Below are 22,796 nucleotides of genomic sequence, written 5' to 3'. Positions count from 1 at the left end.
TGTACTGAATCAGATGGTTTGGTCTATCTCAGCTTTCCTGCCACCTTGGTGCCCTCCAGATCTTTTTGACTACAACTCCCATCAGCCCCAGCCAGCATGGCCAATAGTCTGGGATGGTGGGATTTTTAGTCCCAAACATCTGGAGGGCAGCAGGTTGGGGAAGACTGGTCTATCTAGTGACCTAGCTTTCCCGGGTCTCTAATAAAGGCTGCTCTGTCTAGTGACCTAGGTTTGCTGGGTCTCCTTCCAAGCCCTGCTGCCTAAGGCCCTGGAGACACTGGGCCCTGAACCCGGGACCTTCTGCATGCAAAGCATGAGCTCTACCACTAAGCTATAGCTCTATTGCAGCCTTCCTCAACCTGATGACTTCAAATTCCAGATGTTGTGGACTACAACTCCCAGGATTGACCATTGGCTATATTGGCTGAGGCTGATGGGAATTGAAGCCCAAAACATCCAGAGGGCACCAGGTTGGGGAAGGCTGCCTTACTGCATTTCTATGCCAGAAAAAAGATTTACTTGATGAATTTCTGCTGGCGATGCAGCTGTTAAGAGCGCAGGAGCCCTGGTAGGGGGTGGGGGGATAAACATTTGTAACCAGCCAGGTCAGAGAGTGCATAGCACTTCGGAATGTGTAGGAGTGTTAATGTGTGATAGAATACATGGAGTTGAGCAGTAAGGAGTCTTTTCATCTGTCCCAAGCCTCAGACTCTCTCACCTTGCAGAACTGTTGGAGACAAAAACAGGTTGCCATGTTGCTTTTGAGTGTGCAAAGTGTTGTTATAAAATTAGCTTTGACTGGCAACTTTGGAATTTGACACCGTGGTTAGGATTAACATCACTGGTATTCCTTTCCAAAACCCAGAATACAGGCTGGCTTAATCTCTTGGTTGCAGATGGCATCAGTACACAATGTTCCAGTTTCCCAACTTGAAGTGAAGTGGCCAACGGTGGATTTACAAATGTGCAATAATCTCAACCCCATCTACATGCTGACCCCTAGTTAACACAGGATAGTTTACCAATCCATAACACGCACTTGCAATGAATAATAATTGGAAGACAGGCTCCGAAATGAAATTTGAGACTCCAGACTCCAATATTAAATAGTTTATTTATCTTTTAAACTTATTAAATATACAGGCTTTAAAAAAATAGCACAGAGTCTTCTGAAACTAATATACTTACTACTTCAGATATTCAGTAGGGCCACAGATTATTGTATTGCATGAGAATAAGCAGGCTTTGTTTCTTGCCTTCTTGAGGAAGTCTGTTAAGGGCTAAAGCAAGCTTCCCTAACCTGGTGCCCTCTCACAGCACATGCAGGCTGGGGGATCCTTGGAGCTGTAACCCAACACTTCTGGAAGGCACCAGGGTGGGGAAGGCTGGGCTCAGGCCTCAGACGATGGCTTGTAGTGGGCAGCACGGCAGCTGGAGGCCACACTGAATGTTGCATTCAGGGAAACTTGGGACGCTGTAAAATTTCAGATGTTTCTTGAGGTCGCTTTTCTTCAACATCAGTATCTCTTTGGGCAGCTTGGAAAGGAATTCCTTGTTGGAGCAAGGCCCGCTCCTCCCAGAGCCATCGAAGTCCACTGCCTTTGGATGGCCTGGCTCCCAAAGGTCAGCCGTTGGCATGCTGAGAGAGCGGGCCGTCTTTTTCTTGCTGTGAACCGATATGCTCAAGAATGAGGGCAACTTGTAGCTGGTGGCATGTGGACCGTCTTCTGCGCAACAGTCATCTGAGTGAGGGTCCTCAGGCATCGGCACATACTTGCTAGAAGACCACAGAGGAGAATTGAGTGACCCTCTTCGAGGCTGCACAATTATTCCACTTGGAGACATTTTGTACTGTCCTTTCTCCAAATAAAAACGGGAAGCAACTCTTGTTGACTCAAGACTGGAGCTAGTTATCACGTCGGGGCCTTCGACTCCTTCCTCCGATATGAGGAGAGGTTTTGGTGTACAATGCAGGTTAAAGACGTTCACCGCAGCCTGTTGGATGAGGGCCCAGTCTCGTCGGATGTCCTCTTGGGTTGTAAACTGAGACGTTACCGTGAAGCGGATTATTAACTTCTCCTGAACTGTTGCTGGAATAACAAAGAGCTTTCCTGACTTGTTCAAATCTTTTAAGACCTTTTCTGTCATCCAGTTGGGGCCCTGTTTTTAAAAGATGGATGTTTTATGAAAACCCATGTGTGAGTAACTTTCAAATAAGCAGCCCTCACTTGCAGTTGCAGTGACGTTAACCCAGTTCTCATAGTATGTCTTGGTGGGCCCAGAAATCTGTACTAACTCTGTAGGTCAGTGCTGCGAATGAAGTCATGATTTTCTTATAGAACAAAAGACTGCAATACATACAATCATGCCTGGGATGGAGAAATTGAATAGAGAGATGTTTCGTCCCTCTCCCATCCTTTTGGAGCATGGGGTCACCAAATTAAACTAGTTGGGTTGGATCTAGACTTGGTCATACTTAGAGTAGACCCATTGAAATCAATGGGCTTAAGTTCATTGATTCTCATTGATCTCAATGGGACTACACTACGTATGGATCCAACCCATTGACAGATTCAGGACAGGAGCATCTTCACATGATACATAGGTCCTACAGGAAGTGGGGACATACCCCTAAGGACGCTGGAGCATGCGCTCAGTTTCCTTCCTTCCAAAGGCCAGAACTCCCACCACCAATACCTTGGAGCTTGCCTTGACAACAGCTCTGAGATGCTCACCTGTGCCATGCCTACCCTGTTTCTCCTGAACTAGATTCAGGGTTTGGCCTGGTTGTGAAGTAGTAGTAGAGTATAGCATCTTTATACATTACGTTGTTCCTGTCTGAACTCCCATTTCAGCCTAAGGAGACGCATGACTGCAATGCTAGTGCAAAAGCTGCCCACGGTATTGTTACATCCTTTCCTAGGCTCATTATTCATTACTTTCTATAATGTGGGTTAACCGTTCAATACTAGAAGAAACCTTGTGCTTTACCTTTAAATGAAACACAACCAGTCCAAGGTGTCTCTTGGCAGGGATCTCAAAGAGAGGGTCGCTTCTGACCAGTGACTCAAAATATTTGGCCATCTCAGTACCCTGTAGTTTCCAAAAATGAGTAGGCAATAATTAGTTATATCAGAATATTACAAAAGTCATAGACTGCATAATTAAAACTATAATCTCATTGCCGAAAGGGAAAGAGACTTCCCTGACAATCCGCAAAGCAATAAGTATTTAGCATTAGAACATACTGCAGGGGTATAAAAGGTGAGGGACACCTACTAACCCAGCCTTCCCCAACCTGGTGCCTTCCAGATGTTTTGGACTTCAATCCCCATCAGCCCCAGCCAGCATAGCCAATGTTCTGGATTTCTGAAGCATCTGGAGGGCACCAGGTTGACGGAGGCTGTACCAAAATTGGCATCTAAAACTTCAGGCCTGGTCAGTGCTGGTTTCCAATTTCTGAGGGCCCTTGGCCAAGACACCCACAACGGGGCCCCTCCCTCCGTGAGTCCGTCTTCTCACCACCATTGTCCCCAGCTGCTTTTGCTCCTCATCCTCTTTCTCATCATTGCTCCCACTTGCTTGACAAGCAGAGAACCAGTGACCAAGGAGGCAGGAACATCTATTCCTCCTCCTCCCCAACACTGATGTCTGGGCCTGAGCACGAAGCTGATGATCAACCAGTTTGCAAAGATGAAGAGGGGGAGCAACTCCAGGGGGCTTTTGTCAGTGGGCCTGTACTGGGGTGTGGGCCCTTGGCAGGTGCTCAAACATACTGACCCTTGGCATCAGCCCTGGGCCTGGTTGCTGGTAGTTGGGTGGCCGCAGAGGCCAGGAAGCAAGGTTGTCTTCCTAGCTGGCTGACTGGCAAATGTTCTGTACCTTTCCCATGCAGCAGTTTGAACCCACAGTTACCTGGATGAGCATTTCAGCTAGCATTCATCCACACATATTATTTATACAACTGTCCTAAATGGTGCTGTAGAACTCAGTTAGCGATGGCGATGAACAACCAGGCATCACAGTCACATTTGCCAATCCTAATTCACCTACGTGTCTGACATGGTCCTGAAGCTTTTTCACACCAAATGAGCGAATCACAAACCAGAGCTTCAGGGAGCGAAACCTTCGGCTCAGTGGGATCTGCCAGTGCTGTAAATCAAACATCGTTGACAGCTTAGTGAAAAGCAAAGGAGGAGGAGGCGCCACAATTTGCCACGGAAGCTAAGCAAGCAACAAAGCCCAGCGCGTGGCATCTCATCCCACGTCTTAATGAGGAGGAGACATAGCTCAGCAGCAGAGAAACTGCTTTGCATGCAGAGGTCCCTGGTTCAGTCGCTGGCATCTCTAGTTAGAAGGATCGGGTAGCAGGTAAAGTCCTCTCTGTAACGGAGCCGCTGGACAGCCATTGTCAGAGCCGACGGCCCTGGGCTGAAGTTTGACCTGATCAAAGGCCGCTTCCTATGTCCCAATAAATGTGGACGAACAGCCCTTCGTTTCCAAAACAAGATCAGCTGGGCTTCAGCTAGTCTGGAGGGCACTCCCTCTCAGGGAAACCTCTTCCCTAAGGGTACATGTGGCAAACCCTCCAATTACTCTGTCGTGAAGGAACTATTTCGCACTAGCAGACAGGCCCAGCTTTGCGGGGCTTGGAACAGCCCTTAGTTTGATACAGCAAAGCTTCCGAGCAAACTTATGTAGCAGTCAGAATTGGACACGTTGTGCCCGCCCCATCTGGGTGAAGTCTGCTGGCACCCCTAGGCATGGCCCCTGCCATGGTGCACCCCTACAGACCCCTGGGGTAGGGTTCTTTTCCACTCCATTCTCATGAGGGGGGCTGCCCCACAACAGGGGACAGCCATATAACTCTGTTGCTCAGCCTGCTAATCTCCCCTGGTTTCATACTGTATAGACTGCAACGCAATGTGCTGGTTAGAGAAGTCTACCCCTAGTGGTTGAAGATGTTACTGTTGCTGGATGCATTCCATTTAATTAAAATCAATTAATGCATTTTTAAAAAAAACAACAACCCCAAGGCACACACTCCTAGGGTTCCCTTAGTATACATGTCAGGTTTCTGGAGTCTAGGTTTCATGGTCATGGCACTATGGCGCTGACAGATGGACAGACCAGCACACACTCTCTTTTATTATTATAGACTTGGTTTATATAGTTTACATATGCTCAAGGCACATGCTGCTTTATTAGTTCTTTATGTTGGATTGGATCCAGGCTTCATCATACTTGGAGTAGATCCATTAAAAACAGTGGGACTTAACTTAGAAATGATGAACTTAAATCCCATTAATTTCAATGGATCTACACTAAGTATGTCTGAGTCTGAATCCAACCGCATGGTTGATACTAGAAGAGAGATTCCAGTGTCTAGCAGCTATTGAATTCTAGCTTAGATTCGGCCTTGTGGGCATCAGGTTCATGTTAGATGTGCACGAAACATGTGTTCTTCTCTGTTACAAAGCACAAACACTAGTGCCACCTTCATCAATCTGATGCCCTCCAGATGTTTTGAACTGCTTGTGCAACCTGATTAGCTGGGCATTCACATAACCAACCACATACGCTGATTAACTGGGCAAAGGGGAGTATCATCTGAGGGCTGTCCAGCAGCTGCAAGAAGGATGCTTGCCCATTTTTCCAGAAGCTGCTTGGCTGAGAGAAATATCCATTTTCTGCATTTGCTGAAAATGCAGACAGCCATCTATCCGGGGTGTTGTGGTCGCAAGATCCCTGCACAGAGCACGAGGTTGGACCAGATGGCCTCCAAAGTCCCTTCCAGCTCTAAGATTCTCTTATTCTTTTTTCATTGTTATTTATTATTACATTTATATCCTGCCTTTTTTTCCTCTTGCAAGGAACCCAAGCCAGCTTACGTGATCCTCCTCCCCCCCCCACCCTCCATTTCATTCTTGAGTGTTGGGCTTCCAGTTTTAATCCACTTACTGGTATCCAATTGTGTCATTCTATTAGCAGAAATGACGTTGCGCTAGTGGAAACTAGGTTCCAAACTCTGCGCCAGAGGAGAATCCAACTAAAATCACATTTACACAAGCATGGTTGTGCAAGCGGTTGTGCATTACGCTTGTGCAACCTGTTGTGCAACTGCTTGTGCAACCCATTGTGCTAGGCTAATGGGCAACTGCTTGTGCAACGGAAAGATTAAGCGGAACTCCACTGGCCCTATTTGAGTTTACGGAATGACACCGTTGGATACTGCCCTCTGTTTCCTAACGGGCAAATAATTCCATGAGGATTTTTCATCGGGAAAGGAATATAGGAAGAAAGAGCCCCATGCTTCCTATCTGAATTGGACACACACCACACTGCTTTTTGCAAACATGTAAAGAGACCAGGAGTCTTATTGTCTGGCCTTGTTTAGCCCACTGTTACTATCCCTTTACTCACCATGAAATCAGTAGCTGACCCTGAATTCGGATGTCTGAGGTAGATGGGATTAACACTGAAAGTCTGCTGTAGCTTGTGTTTATCCTTGACCCTATAAAATGGGGAAAACAACAAGAATTGGTTGTTGGGAAGAATTCCACGGACTTAAAATCTCATGCATGTAAACACCTGGGTGCTTTTTGTCTGGCACTCACCAGAATGCTGTGCAATCAAAATGGACCATCATCCATTTGGAAGGGTTGAAAGCAAAAGAATCAGCATGTTCAATTCCATTCAGAAATGACCTGAATTCTGGGCACAGAAATGCTGTTCCAGCATATGCAGCATCCACATGAAGCCAGAGTCCCTCTTGAGAACCTGAAGAGGAATTGAAGGTGGTGTTTCAAGGTGCAGGCCCAAAACCACAACCTCCTCACAGCAAAGCACCATGTCATGATGTCACTAGGGATGTATGGTTTTTGTAAAATCCATTCTGTCCACGCTTCATGGATTGTCAGGTGCCTTTGGTTCCATCATCCGCTCATTCACGGAATCAGATTTTTTCCAATTTCTCAAATTTGCACAAATTCGCACTTATGAAAATGCACAAATCCCCTCCAAATGCATATTTTCATGCTTTTGCCTATGGGGGAAATGTGTAGCTCCAGCTGGTGTTTTTTCATTTCACATATTTTATATGACAAAATATGCATAAAATTCCAGAAAGTTAAAAAAAAAAAAAAAAAGGTCAGTAAGTCTGTGGAATCTGTGTGACTCAGGGAAAGCCAACCCACTGCAGAATCCGTGAGTCGGATTCATAGAAATCCAAACTCATTTGATTCCATTGCGGATTTCTCCGACATCCCTAGGTGTCACCAGTGAATTCTGCTAAATGTTTCTGAAACAGAGGAGAGAATCTCCGTCCTACCCAGGATTCTAAATTAAAAGCACTGGTTGGACCAGTGGAGGCTGGTGGCTCCAGTTTGGGAGGGGTGCTAATTCCATTCTGGGTTTCAGTCAGAACCAGCCAGAACTCTAAAGTAGATATCCAAGGTTCTGCACCCTTTCCCCAAAATGGACTCAGCACCTTGGATAGCACCTTTAGAGCTCTGGCTGTTTCTAACAAAAACCCAGAATGGAATCACCGCCTCTCTGAAACTGGAGCCACTGGCCTCCACTGTGTTGGATTCCAACTCCCATCATCCCCAGCCAGTGTGGCCAATGGGAGTTGGGATGGGAGTTGTGACCCAACAACTTCTAGAGGAACCCAGGCTCCCCTGCCCCTGATTTAAGGTATGGGGGAGGCAGGGTAATAATCAGAGGTCACCTCAGCATCATGTGGGAACTATTAGGGCTCAGCCCCCCAGCAAGGTCCACTGTCGATGCCAGCCCAGGGTTGCCTGTGGTGGGCAGCTAGGTCTGAGAGCTGCCATTTTAATTTCCCACAATACCCCACAGCAGTGCTGCTTCGGGTTCTCCAGAATATTGTGGGAAATAAAATGGTACCTGGGGGCCCATCTTGTCAAGGTCCCCTCAGACCTGGACTCACCCTGGTAATAATATCTGGCCTAGGATCAGACATTCCTTTGTGCGTGGGGTGGTGTAGAACATCAGAAGAGCCCTGCTGGATCAGACCAAGGGTCCATCTAGCACAGCATTCTGTTCACACAGTGGCCAACCAGCTGCCCACGGGAAACCCACAAGCAGGACAGGGGTGCAATGGCACCCTCCCACCCATGTTCCCCAGCAACTGGACTACTGCCTCTGATACTGGTTGGAGAGGCCCTTTTTGAGAAGCAGTGCAACTACTTACATATTGGACCCAGCTCTGAAAGGCTGTCGAAAGCACAGACACCAGTTGTACCCAGGGTTGCACAAACCTAGACAAAAGCAGAGACTTGTCAAGAAAGTACAGCTTAACCTCAAAGGAGTTGAGATAAAAAATTACAAGTTTGTAAAATGACCAGACATAGGTTGGGTGTAGACAACAGTTTTCCAGAGAGTTGAATGTGTTGCAGTTACAGGAGATAGAGGCATCATTGCCCATGGTGTGTGCACCCTATTTTCTTTTTGATCCACTGTCACTTCTGATCAGACAGGCTTTGCAGGCTGCAAAACCCTTCACATCCTGCTTGACTAGGTATTATAGTAAGACAGGCAGAATGAATGGACAGGCTCCAAGCAACAATAATGGTATCATACTGCCTTCAATTCTGGAAGAAAAAAAAGTCCTAGCTTTAGTTTCATGTCCCTCCCCAGCTTTAGTTTAATTTCTCTTACAGATGATACTATTGTTGAAGTGAGGATGAAAGGTTCTAGATCAAAGAAATTAGCTCAGGTCTTGATAGGGGGAAGGAGGTCTGTCCAGAGAAATGTGGGAGCGGAATAGCTTAGGAGTGGGATACCTAAAGCTTTCCACGTGAGTTGGCTTGTCCTGCCACCATCTGGCAGAAAACATGTTAAAGGGGCTTCTCTGTTGCTCCACCTAAGCAGATGAACTCCCTGCCCCATGAAATCTATCTGGCCCTTATCCCTACTTATGTTTTGCCATTGATTAAAGACCATTCTATGGTAGCAGGGCTTCGAACTGACCAATGTCTGATGTATAGATATAGATACACACACACAAACACACACACACACGTGTGTGTGTGTGTTTTGTGGGGATGGAACTTTATAAAGGACTGGTGAGAATATGCAGAACCTTTGCTGTTGAAGGGTCTGAAATTCTGCAGTTTTATTCAATATACATGATCCTTAAATAACAGTCATCCACCATAAGTTCATCTTTCTCTCTCTCACACACACACACACGCACACACACACTCACATGAATTACTAACTTCAGATCAAACCATATGGCATTTCAACTAAGCTAAACACAGTCATGTGTTCTGCTTTCTGTTTTTGTTGTTGTGATGGTAGTGAAGCAGAAACCTTTGGGGGTGGGGAGATCACTCAGGTAGATCTGGATCTACTGAGTGATTTGCTGCATATCAGCAAGGATTCCTGACTTCAAATCATTTAACAAGAGCAGTAACAACTGACTTCCCCCACCCCTAAATTATATTGCTGAAATGAAGAAAGCTTGGCATAACCAGCAGTGGGTTTTTATGTGGAACGACATAAGTGATCACTTATATGGGTCATCACAGCCAAGGAGACGGAGAAAAACTTACAAAGATTGGCACCAGGCCTTGGCTTTTATCCTCTTCAATGGCTTTTCTCAAGGTTTCACCTCTCAAGGAAAAATTTTCATCTACAGGCAGAAATCTCATCTTCACGAGGGAGATCAAGCCTGCCTTTTCTACTGAGGAGTGGGCCTGAAGAGACAAGCAATGGATTGTAGGCACTCAACTGCTGGTGGTGTTGGTCAAGAAGACTCAATATGACAGAAGGTCTAGTAATGCAGTTACAATTAAGGGGAGGTAAAGGTGTGAGCAGATTAATCATGTGTGTGTGTGTGTGTGTGAGTAATCATAAGGAAGTCCACACATTTCCAAGTAAGTTTGCATAAGACAGCAGCCTTAGGGCGTTTTTAGATGGAATGCTTCTAGAACTAACAATGAAAAAACATTGTTCAGCTATTCTTTTCTTCTTCAACAGATCTTTTCTGGTAAGATTTTTCTTACCAGAGGATGAGTCCCCATCTCCCCAGCCTTGCAGAAATCTGAGGCTACAAAATCAGGTGAGAGCCCTTTAATGGTCCAGTCAGCTCCTCCAAGAGAGATGGAGCTGACCACAATACAGGTCTTATCAGCCTACAGAAAGCTTCAGTTGGCCTTAACTCCCTGCTGAGACAACATCCTCCTATTGTTCTAGTAGGAGAGAATTCTAGCCAGCAGGACCCACTTGGCACTATCCAAGATCTTATTTTCCTCCTGCCTTGATCTAGCTTGATCAGATCTGACTCCCCCCCCCCCGCCCCGGCAGCCCTCAAGGAACCACAGAATGGGACAAAGACCACATACTCAAGATTTCAGGGGTTCTGGAAGTTGTAGTCCAACACATTTGGAGGGTGCTAGGTTGGGGAAAGCTGCTCTGTACTAACAGCAAACTCATTTTCCATGTGTTGATCCTTATGCAGCCAAACACCATCATCCACACACAAGATGGAGGTGTTAGCAGGAAGCCCCAAGATTTGAAGAAGTCCTCAAAAAATGTAGATGGGGGACCCAAAAACAGAACCATGATGACTGGGCCTGCTCAGTGGCAACAGAACACTGAGATACTGTTGCGGAGGGGACTGAAAAGGTGAGAGGGGGATGGAATATCCTTGAAAAGGGCATTGCTGGCTGGCCGGCACCTTGAACAGGAGCTAGGATGGCCACTTATGCGTTGCCAAAAAAGAGGACAAACGAGACCAATTTGCATAAGCTGATTTATAGGCAAAGATGCACCTTTAGACATAATATCATTTAAACAGAAATACAGTCCATCTCACCAGACTGGAGGAAAGGGTGAGCAGGTGATCTGTGTGCCTTGCTTAGTCTTCTGTCCAGCCATTATCTCTTGATTGGCAATTTCAAGGCCCTGATCTCCTTTCTTCTGGTTCTTTATCTTTAAATTGGACTTGGACCAGAGAGTCCTTCAAATAGATGATGTCTTCAAATAGAGGACTGTCCTCTCTCCCTCTCTCCCGCTCTCTCTCTCTAGATTTCAATGTGTCTATTCTAAGTATGACTGAGTCTGGAATTGGTCTGTTCAATGGGTCTATTCGAAGTATGACTAAAATAAGTATAGTATAATTTTAGTAATGCTCACGTAATATTGCACTTTTCCTCAGTGCTCAAAAGACTTCGTGGGCATTACTTTAATAATCCTTACATCAGTCTTGCAAGGTAGGCCAGAACAGTGTTCTTCATTTGCTCACCCTTGTCATGAAACCAGCTCCACCTCCCTTGGTCCAATCCAGACTGCCTTATTTACCTGGTTCTAAACAATTGCACCAATGTATCTGTTATGCCTGCTCCAGTGGATTGCCTAGTGTTGCTGTCCTAAGTGTTGATCCGTTGCAAGTAAGTATTTAGGTTCAGAGTTGTATATACAGCAGTACCACTGATAATTAGTCCGAGCAGCAATTTACCTGATCGGAGGCATAAGCAATAAGACGGGAGTTCAGAGTGGAGTCATCTATATCTGGCTCAGATGCTTTCATTTCCAGAATTTTATTCTTCCTTGCTGCCAGTACAGCAATCAAGGTGGATTCGCTAACAGTGCTCTGCAGGGGAAAATGAAACCAAACCTGATTATTAATAGCAACATGTATCAGAATACTGGAAACTGCCTTATAACAAGTCAAGCTATTTAGTACAGCAAAGTCTATCAGACTGGGAGTGGCTCTCTTGAATCTCAAACAGAGGACTTCCCCACCACTTGCTATCTGATCCTTTTTTGTCTGGAAATGCCATGTATTGAACCTGGGACATTCTACATGCAAGGCCTGTGCTCTGCTGCTAAGCTATAGCTCCTCCTCTAGAAAACTCCCTTTGGTATTTTTATCAAAGAATGGCTGAATTTGCTGATACAAGCTGTGATCTACAAATCACTTAACCCTAGACCAGCCTTGCCCAATCTCCAGATGTGTTGGACTTAAGGGTGTTGGAGAAACCCAGCAGTGGATTCAAATGAGTTCAGATTTCTATGAATCTGACCCATGGACAGGCTTTTTCCGAGTCGTGTGGATTCCGTGGACTTGCAGACATTTCTATTACTTCCTGGAAATGTACACAAATTTCGTTGTACAAAAATTAATTTTAAAAAAATCATCCAAAAATGTGCATTTTCCCTGTAGGCTAAACTGTGGAGGATTGGGCGGGGGGATTTGCACATTTGCACTTTTTTCACTTTTGCACATGCGCAAATGCACTAATCTGCATTAGTAAGTGCGAAATAGTTGCTTCACATTAACTAATGCATATTACTGCATTTGCACACATGCAACTTAATGCTAATGTGTATTAGTGCACATAGGACAAAATTCTGGTTTAAAAAAAATCCAATTCCATCAGTGAGCAGACGATGGAATAAAAGACGCCAGACAACCTGCGAAACACAGATGGAATGGATTTAACAACATCCATACATCCCTAGTTGGACCACAACCAATCATCCCATGATGGGAGTTGCATAGGAACACAGTAAGATACCTTATACTGAATCAGACGCTTGGTCCATCTAACTTAGTATGGTCAACACTGACTGGCAGCGGCTCTCCAGAATTTCAGGCAAGAGTTTTTCCTGCCCTACCTGGAAATTCCGGGGATCGAACCTGAGACATTCTGCATGTAAAGTAGGTGCTTTTCCACTGGGCTACGGCCCCTCCAACACATCTGAAGGGCACCAGGATGGGGAAGGCTGTCTTAGACTGATGACATCCACAACTTGTTCACTCCAATAAATAAGAATGATACTTGTTGATCAAAGGCACTATCCAATGGTGTCATTCCACAAACTCAAATAGCGCTAGCAGAGCTCCGACGAATCCTTTCAGTTACACGATGGGTTGCACAATGACTTGCTCAAGCAGAATGCGCAATGCGCTACACAACAGGTTGTGCAACTGGTTGCACAAGAGCTATGCGCAACCTGATGCACAACGGGTTGCGCACGCATAACGCACAATCACTTGCTCAACTGCACTTGCGCAAATGTGACTTTCGTTGGATGGTCCTCTTGCAAATAGTTCAGAACCTGGTTTCTGCTAGCAAAAAGTTAGAATGACACCACTGGAAACTGCCCGAGGATGCTTCACATACATTATTACTTAATCCTGACAACAGCCCTGTAAGGAGAAGAAGGGATGAGGCTGAAAACTGTGCTTGCCTAAAGCCAACGTGAGACTTCATGGCAAAGGTAAAATCCAGTGCCTTCCTGGTTTACAACCAGTCTCCAGAGTAATAAATATATGTATTAATTATATTTATTAAGCTCATAAAATATTTTTCTAGGCATTCTGCAGTTCAATCTAAAATAATAATAAAAGAATAAAAAATAAAAAATGACGAAATCATAATAAAAACATTAAGATGCAACACAGCGTAAAACCAACCAGCATTGGTTCAGCATTGAATCTAATTTGGGGACAGGATTCAGCACTTTGGATACCTTCTTTAGAGTTCTGGCTGGTTCTGACTGAAACCCAGAATAGATTCACAGCCGCACCGGAATCGGAGCCCCCAGCCTCCAGTGACACCCTCCTGTGTCAGCCTTTTACCTGCAGTATGCCTCCACCCCTGCTCTCTGGGTGATAGTGCAAGAACGTATCTGGGAGACCCATCATTTGTGCCAGCCAGTCCATCACATTCATTTCCAGTTCTGTGCAGGCTGGACTGGATGCCTACAAGTGTGGAAGAAATACAGAATCGGTAAGAGGATCCCTTTTAGCAGGCCAGATTGATGTAGGAATATGCATGCTGTTTCAGTAAGTTGGCCCTTCTTGCCTAATGGCATCATCTCAGTCCTAGTTAATTTTAGTTGGCATCAGACTCCTTTTTTCCTTGGTGCAAAGGTCAACAGGCCACAGGATTTGCTCACTCCTTGGGATAAAAGGACCCTCGTCCCAGTCAATGGCTTTGCCAAAGGCATTCGGCTACTTAGTACTAGCTGTTATGCACCTAGCTGTATGTTCTTCATCTCCCTGGTAGAGTCAAAGAAAATAGGAAGGTGGGGCAAAGTTGCTAGGCAACCACAAAATGCTTTCTCTTCTCCCCCTTCCCTGTATGCAGAAAAAAAGTTAAGTTGAGCAAGGGTGAAAGGACTTGGCAGTACCTGCGCATCTTACAGTACAGGCGAGTGAAAGTGTCAGTTTGGGTTCTGCTCTGTTTCTCGTTTTTCCAACTCTATGTTTGTTTCAGCCCTATTACGCATCAATTATTATTATCTGAACAGGTGCGCACGAAAATTTATGTGCATTTTCATATACACATCTAATCTACATGTATTTTTATGTGCGCTTTTTGCTAACATATACATTTTTGCAAGCTATTTTCCCATACTAGAATGCTTTTCTGCGTGTAATTTTCATGATTGTGCATTTTTCCCTAGCATATGGATTTTTCTGTGCCCTTTTCTCTAATGTGCTCATTTTTTTTTTAGTGGAGAACTGTATTGCAAAATTTTGAACATTCAGATTTCAATGTCCCAATGTTCCAGTTCACTTATAGGTTCAGGAGGTGTAAATCTGATAAATTTGCATACATATTTGGACAGAACCCATTCACCACCCTCTCTGTCAGCTGAATTCTGTTAAACACTTTATGTGAGTGCCCCCTAGTGTTTGTGAAACTACCTCACAACGATATAGTGGCATTAAACCTATAAGAAGCCATTCTGCCTAAGGAAAAACACAGCCTTTAGATATAGCGGGGGGGGGGGTGTACACACACACACATACAAAAAGCTTTTTGTAAAATGGAAGTTGATTTGTTTATGTACAGAATTAATGTACATAATGTAATTAACCACAGCGGGTGGTTGTAGGACAGCTCCAGGCACTGTTGAATGAAACGGATTATCTAGATCCATTTCATTCGGGCTTCAGGCCTGGTTTTGGAACGGAAACTGCCTTGGTCGCCCTGTGGGATGACCTCTGCCGGGAGAGGGACAGGGGGAGTGCGACCCTGTTGATTCTCCTGGACCTCTCAGCGGCTTTCGATACCACCGACCATGATATCCTTCTGGATAGGTTGTCTGGGTTGGGAGTAGGAGGCACTGCACTACAGTGGTTCCGCTCCTACTTGGATGGCCGATTCCAGAAGGTGGTGCTGGGGGATTATTGCTCTGTGCCATGGCAATTGTGCCATGGGGTTCCACAGGGCTCTATTTTATCCCCCATGCTGTTTAACATCTACATGAAACCGCTGGGGGAGGTTATCCGGAGGTGTGGGCTGAGGTGCCATCAATATGCAGATGACACCCAGCTCTACCTCTCTTTTACATCAAAACCAGGTGAGGCAGTGACTGTTCTGAATCAGTGCCTGGGCACGGTAATGGACTGGATGAGGGCTAATAAACTGAAACTCAATCCAGACAAGACAGAGGTACTGTTAGTGGGTGGTTCGTCTGCCTGGCTAGGTGATATTCAACCTGTTCTGGAGGGGGTTGCACTCCCCCTAAAGGATCAGGTTCGTAGTTTGGGGGTGCTCTTGGATCCAGAACTGTCACTTGAGGCACAGGTGAACTCAGTGGCACGGAGCACTTTTTATCAGCTTAGGCTGGTATACCAACTACGCCCTTATCTGGACAGAGATAGCCTAGCTACAGTTATCCATGCTCTGATAACTTCTCGTCTGGATTACTGCAATGCGTTATACATGGGGCTGCCTTTGAAAACGGCCTGGAAACTTCAGCTGGTCCAAAATAGGGCAGCAAGATTGTTAACAGGGACTGGCCTGCGAACTCATATTACGCCAGTACTTTTCCAGCTGCACTGGCTGCCAGTCCATTTCCGGGCCCAATTCAAAGTGCTGGTGTTAACATTCAAAGCCCTTAACGGCTTGGGGCCAGGTTACCTGAAGGATCGCCTCCTCCCATATGTGCCTGCCTGGACCTTAAGATCATCATCAGCGGCCCTTCTCCGTGAGCCTTGCCAAAGGAAGTGAGGCGGGTGGCTACTAGGAGGAGGGCTTTTTCTGCTGTGGCACCCCGGCTCTGGAATGAGCTCCCTAGTGAGGTTCGCCTGGCGCCTACATTGTATTCCTTTCGGCGCCAGGTGAAGACCTTTTTATTTTCCCAGGCATTTTAGCATTTTAGCTTTCTAAATTTTTATCTTTGCTGTTTTAAATCTGTATTTTAAACACTTGCACTGCTGCTAGGTTTTATTGTGGTTGTATTGTTATATTGTGGTTTTAATGTTCTGTATATTTTAAATTGTTTTATTGTGTGTTGTTTGGATTTAATTTTTGTGAACCGCCCAGAGAGCTTCGGCTATTGGGCGGTAGAGAAATGAAATAAATAAATAAATAAATAAATAAATGTATAGGATTTATTAAGGAAGTGATATCCTTTCTTCAAACTATGATAAATAAAATGTTTTTAATTAATAAGTATATTAAGGTTGCAATCCTATGCACGCTTACTTGAGAGTAACTCCCATTGCACTTAGGGACACCTACTTCTGATGCATAGGATCACAGTGTATAAGGCAGGTGATTCATAAACAACACGTTCTTACATTCTGAAATTCTTACATTCTGAAATGGGTGGAGAAGCCTGTGCTTTGAGCAGCTTACAGTCAGCATGTAACCTTTTAACAAGTGGTACCATTTACCCAAGTAAATCCCAGGCAATTAATGGCGTCTGCCAGCATGTCTCCCAGTAGAGAAGGCCAGGAGGTGAGAGCTGGGAAGTAGCCGTGCATATGTGGGCTCTGCCAATGGACAACCTAAGTTGAAGCAAAAGTCAGGAAAATAATGAGAAGATGAGAAGGGGCTGTTTAGGCAGCAACAGAGCAAAATCCAGCAGAAAGTGAGTAAACGGCTGGGAAAGAGGACAGGGGCATCTGTGGCATAAATAAATTGTATCTATCTATCTATCTATCTATCTAATCTTGCCTTTTCCTCCAAGGAGCCCAAGGTGGCATACATCTCCTCCTCCTCCTCTGCATTTTATCCTTACAGCAACCCTGTGAGGTGGGTTAGGCTAAGAGTTAATGACTGGCACAAAGTCACCCAGTGAGCTTCATGGCCAAGTGGGGACTTGAACCCAGGTCTCCTGAGTCCCAATCCAACACTGTAACCACTACATCAGACTGGTGTAGAACCACTGTATAGAAAAGGAAAAATTGGCAAGTGCAGATCGTCATGCATGACATCCTCCGCTGGACCTGAGGGCTGCAGGCTAGCTTAGAGGGCACAGAGCAAGCAAAGTGGTATACCCAGCTGTGTCCACCAACACCTTGCCACAATTTGCCACCCCCCAGCATCTGCTGCCTGAGGCAGCTGCCTCACTCTGCTTAAAGGTAGGGCCGACCTTGCGCATGGATGAGAAAAGTGCTATCTATTTGGGGGGGAATTATCAGTCTTTCTTTCTTTATTAATGAGTTTCTAGGCCCACCTTCTTCAACATCAGTTTCTATGGGAGTTTTGCAAATAACATGGTAAAACAGGACAATAGCTCCCCCCCCCCCAACCATGGGTTGTTCCAAAAATAGCCCACACTGTGTGGCTTATTTGCAGGGTGGATTGTCGTGTCGTATCAACCACCCAATGGCAAAGGAAGTATAATCTTGTGTGGCTAATAGATAAATGTGTGTGAATTTTATCTCAATGGAACACACAGAGGACACTTTCACAAAGAGGAAGCTGAAATCATGTCCCATTCTTGTATCTGGTGAAGGTAAAGTGTCTAACTGAAAACTATATTAGGGGTGTGATATTTGCTTGTAGACATCTGTGTTAAGTCAAGGCTTAGCCCATCTCTTTAGGATGCAACCCATAAAAGTGCTTCATTGCTTTAGTTGTCACAGCCTTGGGAATGGGTTTCTGGAACATCAAATTCCTTGAAATCACAACGACATACAAGGCTTCGCATTCTCTCTGTGAAATTCATAGTGCAGCTAGGTAATTTCACATCCTGGACTTAGGATGCAATCCTATGCATGTTTAGACAGAAAAAAAAAGTCCTACAGCTCCCAGCATGCCCCAGCTACGATGCGGAATCCAAGGTTAACTTCAAGCACAATCCTATTTGATCTGCCCTGGATACTCGTAAGCTCCATCTAGTGGAGACTTCGGGGAAGAGGCTGGGGACAGCTGGGGATAGCTCATATGGTTGGCTAGGGAATGCTGGGAGTTGTGGGACTTTTTCTGTCTAAACATAAGTAGGATTGTGCCCTAAGGCATCAATATGCAGACCCTGGTTTAGAAACCAATAGGTGAACAAAGCACCAGCCTCTGCTCTAGTGATGCTTATATTTGCATCACTTTCCGTAATTTTGAGCTGGCCTTGCAAACAAGTCCTAGGTCTCCAGCTCTTCTCAGTTCCCCTTTCAGTTGCATACCATTCTATGTCCTTACCCCAGGCATAATGATCTTCTCGATGTCGTTGAAGATGTTGTCCCAGCTATCTGGTTCCAAAGGGGCTCCATCAGGTAACTGGTCCCTCATGTAACCTGGCTGAACATCAGGAGACACCCGTCTCTCCCTCACATTCGTCAGGTACTGGCAGATGTAGTCCACCATCTCTTTGCCTGGAAGGGGGTGGAGGAATAAACTCAGGTGTAAACTTAATCCTGGGACATTTCACACATACATGTTTATCACTGCTGTGCCAAAGTGATGACTTGCACATGTGAATGAGCCACGATCAGATTTCCACACCAAAGACCGAATCTTTGTAGATCCTCACCCAACGTCAGCTCAAATGCAACACTTTTCAACAGAGCCAGTTCAGACAAGGAGAGATTAAAGCTGCAATCCTTGAACACATTTATGAGTGAAGTAAGCCCTATTGAATACCCTGGGGCTTACTCCTGCATAAAGTTGCACTGGATTCCATTGTAAAGGCTGCAATCTTATGTGCACTCACCTCTGAGTAAGGCCTGTTAAACACAGTGGGACTTAATTTCTCAGTAAACATGCATAGGATTATGCTGTAAAAGGCTGCAATTTTCCTCCCCATTCCTTTTTCCTTGTGTGTCATGTCTTTTTAGATTGTAACCCTGCAAGCAGGGAATGTCTTGTTTAATTGATTATATGTAAGCCACTCTCGGAGCCTTTTTGTCTGAGAAGTGGTATTAAAATCCTTCAAATAAACAAACAAATAAATAAAATGTACCTGTGAGTGAGACTGCAATCCTCCATTCACTTACATGGGAATACTTCCCATTGAACTCAGTTGGGCTTGCTTTTGAGCAGACATGTGTAGAATTGCACTGCCTATCCCATGGAATTCACTGGGACCTACGTCCGAGTTCACCAACAGAGGATTGGGCTGCAAGTGATATGCCTCTGAGCCAACCTTACCCAACCTGGTACATTCCAGATGTTTTGGGCTGCAATTCCCATCAGGCCCTGCCAGGATGGCCAATGGTCAGGGATGATGGGAGTTGAAGTCCAGAACATCTGGAAGTCACTGGGTTGGGGGAGGCTGATGATACCACAAGGCTGTCTTATAACCTTACAAGCATCAGTTTTAGCCTCTTTCAGATTAGCTCCTTTCCAGTCCATCTTTTTTCCATCTATGTCTCCTCCTCCTCATCCCCTTCTTTGATGCTTTCTGCCCCTCTTCTTCTCATTCCCCTGACTTCTTCCTCCACTCTCTTTGCCAAGCTGCTTCTCTCCTGTACTGAAGTCTTTCCTTGTAACCCACTTCTACCCCATCCTGAATCATGCCAATCCCTCCTTCTCTCTGTTCCCCCAATTTAAATTATAGCTGGTATGATATAGTACAGAGGTGGGGAACAACTGGAGCCCTCCAGATGTTGTTGGACTCCAGTTCCCACCATCCCTGACCATTTGTCATGCTGCCAGAGGATGGTGGAGGTTGGAGCCTGACAACATCGGGGGGGGGGACAAATTGAGTGTTGCTAGGCATGCAAAAGATTCGGGACCCAGGCCTGAATCTGCAAATTGGACACCAACCTGTAAATTTAGGAAGAATTACTAACATTTATTTAAATTTCACAAAAGGCAAAGCCAGCCCATTAATTTCCCATCCAAATAAATAAATAAATAAAATATGTAATTAATAATATAATAAAATAAAATAAAATAATTAAGGGAGCAATCCTATGGCCTCTAGACAGCGGCTAGACAGCCATAGGGTATCTGGTTTTCCAGGAACCAACCTCAGAGCCCGCACTCTGAGGTCAGTTCCCGGAGAACCAACCTCCCCCCACTTCTGCACTACCTTGGAGGCAGTGTGGAACAGCCCCGTGCTCCTTGCTCGCAAGAGGATCATGGAGCGGCCAGAAAGGGGTGTTCCCGGAGCGCATTCTGTGGCGAGGAGGGCGGAAATGCCTGTATGTCACATCCAGTGTGTCATCCGGCAGCCTCCTCCCCCGCTCTGCCCTACCCCAGCTAGACAGACGCAATCGGCTGCCTAGCCGAAAATGCAGGGCAGGAGAAGCGCAGAGGGAACGATCCCCTCCGTGCTTCTTCTGCCCTGCATTGGATAGGCGGTCACCTCAGAGGTGGCCACCAATCTGAATAGGATTGCGCCTTAAATTAAATTAATGAATTATTAATAAAATAAATGAATTTAATTCATCTGCACACCACCACCCCAGGTCATCCCAAATTAGTTCCTCTTCAATTATAATTAATTTCTGAACAATTAATTTGTGAAAAAAAATGTGGCTGGTAATGTTTGTTTTTATGAGCCCTTTCACACACACATACACACACACCCATGTAGTTAGGCTTTTTCAATGGGATATTTCTGGGGTGTTGCAGCATGTGGGAAGGGGATGGTAACTCTTCCCTCCCCTACTGTGACCCCCCTTGGAAATTGCCCCTTGCATAGCAATTGACCTGAGGGGAAAAAAACTTTCACTGGCACCACTGGAAACTCAGGGCTCTGGGCAAAAGCTCTGGGGTGCTGGTAAATAGATTTGGGGCTAGAGCCCCTACATCCGGGCCTAGCAATGCCACAGATTCCCCACTCTCAAACTTGCTGGGCTAGTGACTTTCTCCCATTCTAATCTACCCTACAGGGTTGTTGTGAGAATAAATTAGGATGATGCCATGTTATGCTGCCCTGATAAGCTCCTTGGGCAAAGGTGGGGTAGAAATATAAGATGCCCCTAGGAAGCTCACAAGTAAAGCTTCAAAGCAACAGCCTTCTCCTCTTGGACCCCACTTTGCATCTGGTATTCAGAGATATCCTACCTCTGAATATTTAGGTTTCATTTAGCCATCATGGCGAACAGCCATTGGTTGACCTGCCGTCTATGGATTTGTCTGATCTTTTTAAAAAGCCGGCTGGGCTGGGGGACCTGGGAGTTGTAGGACTTTTTTTGTCTAAACATGCCTAGGATTACGCCTTCAATCTCCCTTTATGCCCATCCATTTACTTACCTCTCTGCCTGTATTCCTCATGGTCCATGATGTCTCTTTCTAAGAATCGCTGTTTCCAAAGTTGGTTGCAAGGGGATCACAGACAGCTCAGTCTTTTCTCAGCTGATACTCTTCCATCCTGCAGCCTTTTTATACCCTCTATCTGCCAGGCACGGCAGATTGGACGTAAGCAAGTTATTAGGAAATGGCTCCCTCCCCGCTCCTCCGTTTTGCTTCTCTCATCCAGCATGCCTTTGATGTGCAGCAAACTGGACTAGGAAGCAGGATTGAAATTGCATCAGAGTCTGTACCAACAACACTGAAGTCCGAGGTTTAAAAAAAGCAAAAACCCACAAAACACAGGCGCAAAAAGTGATTTAAGCCACACCACGCTAAATCTCTGTGCAGTTAGAACTGACCGGTTCTTCTTTGGGGGAAATTGCTCAGCAATTAGACAGGACAAGACAATATTCTATTGTATTTAATTGAACCAAAGCTCCTTGAGGAGGTCGATAAAACAAAACACTTAAGAATACTTAGATACCTCATACATAGTGGTGCCATCAAAGTAACACTTCGAGGAAGAAACTCAGGGTGTCCCGCTCAGCAGAAGGGTCCCCTTTAGCCAATGAAGAGGGGGGGTGGCTGTAAGAGAGGTGTGGGCAAGGTAGTGCCTGCAGGCATCAATGCACCCCTGGACACCTTTCTTGATGCCTGCCAAGGTATCCTATCCTTCCCACATTTCTTTTTTATTAACACGTTTTCTTCATGGCAACTGGGATTGCTGTGAGCTAGTTTTCTGTTGGTGCTGAAAACTGTGAGTTCAAATAAGTTGCTTAGTGTGTTGGGACTCAGCCCCTACCTCTGCCTCATACTCAGTCTTTTAGGCAGGTTACTTTGCCTTTGCCACGCCACCCATGGCAGCCATTTTGTGGTGGTGCCCAGAGTAGTTTTTCAAATTGCCCAATGTGTCCCTGGCCCACAAATGTTGCCTACCTCCTGCAGTAAGACTATTTAGGGTGCAATCCTATGCACATTTAGTCAGAAAAAAGTCCTACAGCTCCCAACATACTCCAGGCAGCCATGCTGGCTGGGGCATGCTGGCAGTTGTAGGACTTTTTTCTGTCTAAAATGCATAGGATTGCACCCTAAATGATCTAGCTGCACCACTGCTCATACATACCAGGGTTCCAAAGCTTAAACTGCTTTCTGTTATTTTAGCAACATTAAATAAAACATTAAAACACATTTTATGAGTATGACTAGACTCACATTCATCTTTATATTATATATAATCCGATACTTCCAATTTGGGGACCAGTATCCTGAAAACGTCATCAAATAGTAAATCCCACCAACTCTTGAGTATACTTAATACAGGGATGTGGGATGCTG

The 22,796-nt window shown here is 45.4% G+C and overlaps 1 protein-coding gene across 2 annotated transcripts; it reads right to left on the bottom strand.

The window, feature by feature from the left end:
* Window positions 1–1,096: 1,096 nt before the first annotated feature.
* HDC (histidine decarboxylase) lies at window positions 1,097–21,532 on the bottom strand. 2 transcript variants are annotated; one of them, XM_084817206.1, is made up of 12 exons: window positions 21,423–21,532; window positions 18,420–18,592; window positions 16,673–16,786; window positions 13,619–13,741; window positions 11,489–11,623; window positions 9,582–9,725; window positions 8,216–8,282; window positions 6,618–6,780; window positions 6,424–6,514; window positions 4,054–4,152; window positions 2,992–3,093; window positions 1,097–2,160 (listed from the first exon to the last, which is right to left on the bottom strand). In XM_084817206.1, exons 1-12 carry the CDS (start codon window positions 21,448–21,450, stop codon window positions 1,399–1,401), a joined length of 2,001 nt encoding a protein of 666 aa, XP_084673332.1. In that variant the 5' UTR covers window positions 21,451–21,532; the 3' UTR covers window positions 1,097–1,398. The 2 variants fall into 2 exon arrangements, with proteins under 2 accessions (XP_084673332.1, XP_084673333.1); XM_084817207.1 differs by lacking the exons at window positions 16,673–16,786; window positions 18,420–18,592; window positions 21,423–21,532 and adding an exon at window positions 16,593–16,666.
* Window positions 21,533–22,796: the final 1,264 nt, after the last annotated feature.

Source organism: Heloderma suspectum, chromosome 11 (assembly GCF_057233095.1).
Source record: "Heloderma suspectum isolate Gila_16-S chromosome 11, 16-S_ref, whole genome shotgun sequence".
NCBI lineage: Eukaryota > Metazoa > Chordata > Lepidosauria > Squamata > Helodermatidae > Heloderma > Heloderma suspectum.
Note: the sequence above shows the minus strand (reverse complement) of the source record. Positions and strands in the feature narration are given on the sequence as shown.

Bases quoted from the DNA above. Each gene is read 5' to 3' on its own strand.
- HDC (XM_084817206.1), bottom strand. From the start codon at position 21,450: ATGGACCATGAGGAATACAGGCAGAGAG. The intron at 6,781-8,215 runs GTAAGTAGTTGC...ATTCCTCTTCAG, and splicing joins TTCAGAGCTGGGTCCAATAT to GTTCTCAAGAGGGACTCTGG. The intron at 6,515-6,617 runs GTGAGTGCCAGA...CCCATTTTATAG, and splicing joins TTTGATTGCACAGCATTCTG to GGTCAAGGATAAACACAAGC.